This window comes from Mytilus edulis, chromosome 2, assembly GCF_963676685.1.
Source record: "Mytilus edulis chromosome 2, xbMytEdul2.2, whole genome shotgun sequence".
In the NCBI taxonomy this organism is placed as follows: Eukaryota; Metazoa; Mollusca; class Bivalvia; order Mytilida; family Mytilidae; genus Mytilus; species Mytilus edulis.
In genome coordinates this window covers 23,796,233-23,804,339 of record NC_092345.1, presented here as the reverse complement: position 1 = coordinate 23,804,339, position 8,107 = coordinate 23,796,233, and the positions used below count along the sequence as shown (strand labels likewise).

Below are 8,107 nucleotides of genomic sequence, written 5' to 3'. Positions count from 1 at the left end.
GAATAAAGAACATTGCCCTTATAATAACGAAATTGAATTTAAAGACATGTTCTAAAATCCATTTCGTATCAGTTAAAAAATAATAAGGATCGTCTGACAAAGATTATATTTATACAAGAACCTTTTAACTTTCGATAAATGGCCTCTTCTATGAACTTGTCAGATAAAACGAAAGTGGATAAGCAATCGTTGCACAATGAAACGACGGAATCTGAAAATCCTATGTCAGAAGAAGGAGATAACATATCATTTAGTGATATGACAGAAGAAGATAAACTTCTACCACACACTGAACTGGAAGATGGAAAACAGAGTTCGAACAGTTTGAATTCGAACACTAAGCACACACTACATAATGAAACAAGTGAATCAGAATCAGAATATTCTCAAAGCAGAAGTCGGTCAGATATTTCGGACAAATCTTTTCGAAACGACAATTTGATCGACGACAGTCCGGTTACTGTTCAAAACAGAACTGAGTCAGATATTGATAACAAATCTTTGCGAAACGATAATGGGATCGAAGACAGTTCGGCTACAGTTCAAAACAGCAGCCCTCCAGACAATTTTAACACTTTATCTCGAAACGATAACAGGAGCGATCAAAAGAGCAGTGGTTTAAATATTTCTAACAATTATGTGCGGAACGAAAGCAGTCCGTTTACTGCTCTTGAGAATGCTTTAGCGAATTGTGGACCTGCAGCAGTACCACCATATATAAAATGCTTGTTTATCGTTTTCTGTGTAGTTGTGGTATTGATGATAGCGACGGTCTTAATAACAATTTCAATTGTTAAAAAGGTAGGACTTTACATTTATTTAAAAAACTGAGACTCTATTCCTTACCAAGATATGGCGACAGTTAGATCGTCATACATTTTTTCATTGATACTTTGATCCCGTTACACATAAGATAATTAAAACTTTCGACATGTAGAAATCTGTTATAATGGTCTTCCCTTCTCATATATATTTGAAACAGGGAACATTTAGATAGCTTCTACTTTCAGTTCTAATTATATTGTGATAATCAGAGGTTTTGTTTCTATTTTGCTTCATTTTATTCTATAATTTTATCATTTTTAATATCACTTGTATTATTACTTCCATTATGATTTGTTTTATACATGTATTTTACTTGTCCGTTTTTCCCCCATCTAATTGGAACATTTGTATGTATATATGATGATTTGCATTTCCTTTTTTGTCAGCCTTGCCAGGAAAGGCCCTTAGCTGAGGCGAATCGAGGAGGACCAGTTGTCGAAGACATATATAGTACGTGTACAGAAAGAGATGCTATGGCATATATTAAGTCATTGTAAAAAGCTTATGCATATTGAAAAGTAATATGACAAAAATACCGAATTCCGAGGAAATTCAAAACGGAAAGTCCATAATCAAATGGCAAAATTAAAAACTCAACACACATCAAACGAATGGATAACACTTGTTATATATACTCATATTTACAATATCAGGAATGCAAAAAAATGTTGAAATGAATCTTTTGTGGTCATTTGCATTCCGAAACTAATGTTTGAGCATTTAATGGCTGGCGGAAAAAAACAATTACAAGATAAACGAAAGTAGTACACTATAGATTTGCTGCGTCCGAATTGCTTTTCTGGATTACCCTCATCAGGAACACTATAACCAAAAGCAAGTAAATTCCGTAGAGACATGTATAACGACTTGAATGTTTTAAGAGCTTAAAGACAAAAAGATAAAAAAAAAAGAATGTTGTTAATGATAAAACTGCAATTCATTGTTTTAGTTAAACGTGATCGGGGATATAATTGATTAAATCACAACGCATTTGTCAATTACAAACTCATTAACTCTGATAATGATTAACAATATTGTTGAGTAACTCACGGTTATCGTACATTGGGGTAATACGGCGGTACAAAGACATGAAAGAGGAATGTCACTTTAGACAAAAATAACATCAATGAAAAGTAAAATCACAAAAATACTGAACTCCGAGGAAAATTCAAAACGGAAAAACCCTAATCAAATGGCAAAACCAAAACACCAAACACATCAAACGAATGGATATCAACTGTCATATTCCTGACTTGGTACAGACATTTTCTTATGATTTATTTTTATTTATAATGTCTAAATTTTCCAAGATACAACTTATAAACAAGCATGTGAACTTGGGACTTTTTACACTACAGTACGTTTTTTTTATTTTAATTTTTGATTCATTTATATCCATTTATTTAAACCTGTGTGAACTAATTAATTAGAATATTTCAATGTCAGATGTTAAAATACTTGTATGTTTTTATGATTTAAGTTTACAAGTACTTTTTCAATGTGAAATACATAAAAATATGGTCAGTAGTTTATTATATACAGTTTACGCACATTCCTTATTTATTGTGTACAGTTCATATGTATATATATTTTTTGTTTGACAAGCGCTTCTGTTTTTGTCATTTTTTATTATTGCATCACATAATTTTATTAAACTGCCTGTAAAAAAAACCAAAATGAATTTATTTTCTGTTTGACAGTTCTTTTTTCAATTTGGGACGATAACATGGACAAGTTGAATGTAAGTGTTTTTGGAAAGAAAGATGTATTACTCTACCAGATTGACTATCAAGGAAATGGCGCCAGGAACCAAATAGTAGTGTGTCAACATGGAGAATCAGCCTTCAGTATCTCGTGCGGTGAGGAGAAAACTAATTCATGCGTACACATCCCTGAATATCCAAACAATCCGGAAACATTTCCTAAACATTTTAACTACGTCATCGATAGGCAATGCATTGGAAAGAAGGCAGAATTAAGATGGAAAACATAAAAACAAAACAACATTTTACCAGGTCGATAGCAAAAAATGCGATAGTAAAAGCTGCTTTGTTGACATTTGTATGACTGCTGCTACATTTGGGATTACATAATCACTTTTCGTGTACAAAGTCATGATCAGAAAAATCATATAGCATGTAGTATATTTATATAACAAAAAAAACCTGAAGAAAAATATCTCAAAACTGGAATCAATCATTAAGTAACTTTTAACAAATAATTATTGTAATCTGTACAGGCATTACTAATTAAAAAGTATGTTCAAGGTTAAAGGTTATACGGTGAGGTGAAATATTAATTGAATACGTAATCAATGTTAACATTTTGAAATAGAAAATGAAATTTCTACGTAATTCAAAAGCGTGAGTTATTTTCCTTTTGTTACAACGTTGGCAATATTCTAGGATTAAATTCACGGGTTTCTCTCTTCATATTTCACTTCATTCAAAATTCTGACATTTATTCCAATTTGAATCATCACATAAAACGGTTTACCTGGTCACAAATGTAACCCAATTGCTTTAAAAGATGACAGCAAGAAAATAAGCAATCTATCAATTCCTGTTGAAAATAGCATTTCCACAATTTTAGGATTGCAAAAGAGGGACAAAAGATACCAGAGGGACAGTCAAACTCATAAATCGAAAATAAACTAACAACGCCATGGCTAAAAATGAAAAGGACAAATAGACAACGGTTGTTTTTCGTAGATATTTATAATTTTCAAGGTACCATGTAATCATTTCATTGTCAAGTCTATCTTGATAAAAAAATATAATGTAGAGTAAAATATAAGGAAAAAGTAAAATCACAAAAAAACTGAACTCCAAGGAAAATTCAAAACGGAAAGTCCCTACTCAAATGGGAAAATCAAAAGCTTAAACACACCAATTAAATAGATAATAACTGTCATATTCCTGATTTTCTTATTTTCAAGAATTATAGATGTAATAGTACACTGTGGATTCGTGATTATTTGTTTGATATCAGTTTTTGTGGATTTCTTGGGTACAGTTGAAGCACGAAATAACACATTTTCTATAGCATGTATACAGACAAAGGCTGAAATCTACGAAAGATAAATACCCGCGAATAGGTAAGTTTTACTTAATCCACAAAAATTGGTACCAACGAAAATAAACGAATCTACAGTACGTAATGATTTGACATGTATACATTACCACGAAATATTATTTTAACATGCATTCTGAGAGTATTTATTGCATGGCATCTGAGATAAATCGGGTTTATCTGAAAAAATCGTAGTTTATCTGAGTTAATCTAGGATTATCTATAAAAGTGGTTCAGGCGTGCCATATTTATGGCACGCCCGAACCACTTTAATTAATTAATCTTAGATTATCTCAGATAAACTAGGAGTATCTCAGATAATCCCGGTTTATCTCAGATAAACTAGGAGTATCTCAGATAATCCCGGTTTATCTCAGATAAACTAAGATTATCTCAGCTTAATTCAAATTCGAGAATATCCTAGTTTATCTAAAAAAAAATACAGAAAATTTATATCTGGGAAAATCCCGGTTTATTTTAAAAAAATTAAGAAAATTTAGATTTTTTATGGCGATTTTCAGATAATCCTAATTCATCTCCAGATAATTATTTTTCTCAATTTCAGATAATGAATTATCTCATTTCTCGAGAAAATAGATAATAAATTATCTCATTTCTCGAGAAAATAGATAATGAATTATCTCATTTTTCGTGAAAATCTAGGTTTATCTCGGATTCTAAATATACAAAAGAACAATGTAACGAGTGTTTTAATTGGAAAACAATCGTTTGACAGATTTTATATAAGAAATACCTTCCATTTTAGAGGAGGGGCGACATTCTACACACAGCACGCAATTATCATATTAATATTAAACTACTCGTGGTGTGGACATCACTGCATGCCTTTGTTTTGTTTGTTATTCCATATGTTTTTATATACGGTGAAAATCATTAGAGCTTATGTTTGTACTGTTTGTCCCTTACCGGGTAAAACATTATTTTACTGGAACAAAATGCTAACTTCTTCTATAACCTGTCTTGGTTTAGGCAAACAGAAAATATCATGTAAATATCTTCAAGCATGACTAAAACAGTGTGGAAAACCGATTTTATGAGTGAAATTTATGAAGTCCAAGGACCATTACTGCACAAAATTATCAGACATTTTAAGTAACCGAAACAATGAGTAAGTAACATCATGCGAAAAAAGTGTGTCATACACTAATAATCAGAATTGTTCTTAGCCCGGGAACATTCTTTCTTATGAGACATTCTTAACCTGGGAAGTTCTATTCTATTAGACAATTTACGGTTGCATCTGAGGGTTGCATCAACTTTGATGGATATTTATCTCATAAGCAATCGTACCATATCTATTTATTTTTATATTATTTGTTTTTGGATCATCAATTGAATTCCACTAAATTAAGAATTAATTACAAATGTTTGCAAGTTCAAAATGCAAATATACTTGTTAATTTGACCTGTTGATACAATTGTAATGTTTTTTGTTATTTAATGTTTCTCTATTTGTAATATATACCATCTTTGATATGTGTTAAGTATGACAATAACTTTGCACTTCTATCTCTCGAACTATGAACAAATTTTGTAAAACAATATATTCATTCTCCATTTATACTGTGTACCTTACAACAAAATTACCTTTTACCTGTTTTACACTATTCTATTTGGTGTCAAGGTTATTAGTTCAAGGTTATGGTTTACTTTCTATAATTATTTAACATTTCACCGCTGTATACTACTGTTGCCTTTATTATTCACCCCTTATCTTATTGAGTTTGTATTCATATTGTGTCATAGATCAAATTTATGCGTTCAATGTATGTTCACTTATGTTTATATGATGTTTTGATGGAGTTAAGCCATTTGATGTTTATTAGTTGTCGTTTGTCAATGTGGTACAGAAGTGTTTCTCGTTTCAAGCTTTTTATATAGATAAGACCGTCGGTTTTCCCGTTTGAATGGTTTTACACTTGCCATTTTTTAGCCCTTTATAGCTTACTGTTCTGTGTTAGCCAAGGCTCAGTATTAAAGACTGTACTTTGACCTATAATGGTTTTTCTTTTACAAATTGTGACTAGGATTGAGAGTTGTCTCATTCGCAATTATACCACATCTTCTTACATCTATTGGATCGAAGAAGTTTTTCAAGCGCGTCTACATGATGGGGCAAAGACCACCATATAGAACAAAGCTGCAATATGTAAGATTTGTGTAAGTGCTCATTAACTGATAATTGAAAGAGTGATAGACACATCTATATATTCACAGAGCTGAGAGATACTGCTCTGTATTTAAATCTGATCAAGTTGACATTTACATTGCGAAAAATACGCAACTAAAAGGATCCTATTTTTACCAAACAGTTAAAAATATTATCGATGATCCTTTAGAATTTGAAAAAAATGACGATAATGTCAACTTTTTATTCATGTAATTAAATAACAATTCATTTACAATCCTAAAACTGACTTCCTCTTTCATTTCGTACAGTTTGAACCTGCGTAAAACGGAGATAACACTATAAAATTGTCAACGTGTCTTTGATTCATAGTCATTGTTTGTAATATCAAAATATCATATATTAAGTCATTGATTACAACCCTTATTAATATGATGAATAAGCCATGAGCCTGAACCATTTATTGTTGATGAGTTTGTGCTAATGAAATATTCATATTTGTATTTGTATATAAATATAAAAACTAGATTTTATAAAATACCACTTTTTTTCCGTTTGCAATTTTAAAAAGAAAATCGGAACATGTGTTGATTTGATGCATTCTTTAGGTTACTGTAGCCCGTGGCGTAAAACAATTTTTATTTTATAATTATCTGAAATTGTTATAGTGATATAATAAAAATAAGTAATTTACTTTGTTAATGTTGATGTTTATACGTTAAATAAAGAACTTCATAGATGAACAGAATTACCTGTTAATCCTTGGTTTTGATTGTTATTGTCTGTTAATACTTTAAGTAATTAGATAACAGTATTAAGTATCATCACAATCGTCTATCCATCATACTATAATGGGCATTTTCAATTTATACGCTTGTGGTATCTTATGCTAAAGTAGAATCCAAGTAAACATGGTAAATACTAATATTTATTATACAACTCAAACGATCGAACTACAGTTACAGAATGATTATAATCCTAATAAAAGCCTTATTAAATTATGTGCGGATAATGAACCCGGTTGTGGTCGAAATAATAGATACATAGAAACTGTCACAGTATCAATTATCAGCGGATGTAACTGTTTATATTAATGTCACTACAACGCTTAACCAGCAAGTACCAGAAATTTACAAGACTTAAATATATTTTAAAGGATGTTTTCATATTATAAAATACATACTATTTTATAATGATTCATCAAATTTCTGAAAAGTGTTATTATGCATTCCGTTTTTTTAACAGCAGAAGGTCACCAACAGGTCTTCAATGTAGCGAGAAATTCCCGCACCCGGAGGCGTCCTTCAACTGGCCACTAAACAAATATATACTAGTTCAGTTATAATGAACGCCATACTAATTTCCAAATTGTACACAAGAAACTAAAATTAAAATAATACAAGACTAACAAAGGCCAGAGGCTCCTGACTTGGGACAGGCGCAAAAATGCGGCGGGGTTAAACATGTTTGTGAGATCTCAACCCTCCCCCTATACCTCTAGCCAATGTAGAAAAGTAAACACAAAACAATACGCACATTAAAATTCAGTTCAAGAGAAGTCCGAGTCTGATGTCAGAAGATGTTACCAAAGAAAATAAACAAAATGACAATAATACATAAATAACAACAGACTACTAGCAGTTAACTGACATGCCAGCTCCAGACTTCAATTAAACTGACTGAAAGATTATGATTTCATCATATGAACATCAGGCACAATCCTTCCCGTTAGGGGTTTAGTATCATACCATCATAACATATATGAGAAGAACATAACCCGTGTCATGCCAACAGCTGGTTTTTGAATAAATGTGTTTAGTTCCGATGCAAAGATCCTATAAGTGAATCAATATTAACGCCAAAATATGCAATCTTTAATGACCTGACAACAGTATCGTAACTATATCCCTTCTTAATAAGTCTATTCAAAGGTTTTGTTAGTTTTTGAGGTGAATACTGACACCTTTGTGCTTTATAAAGAATATTTCCATAAAAAAATTGGATGTGAAATACCTGAACGTATAAGAAGTCTGCATGTTGAGCTATATTTACGAATGAGAT

General features: G+C 31.2%; 1 protein-coding gene across 1 annotated transcript; it reads left to right on the top strand.

Moving 5' to 3' along the window:
- LOC139511770 (dentin sialophosphoprotein-like) lies at positions 1-5,460 on the top strand. Its single transcript, XM_071298822.1, has 3 exons — positions 1-801; positions 1,212-1,275; positions 2,526-5,460. Exons 1-3 carry the CDS (start codon positions 139-141, stop codon positions 2,816-2,818), a joined length of 1,020 nt encoding a protein of 339 aa, XP_071154923.1. The 5' UTR covers positions 1-138; the 3' UTR covers positions 2,819-5,460.
- The last annotated feature ends 2,647 nt before the right edge of the window (positions 5,461-8,107 follow it).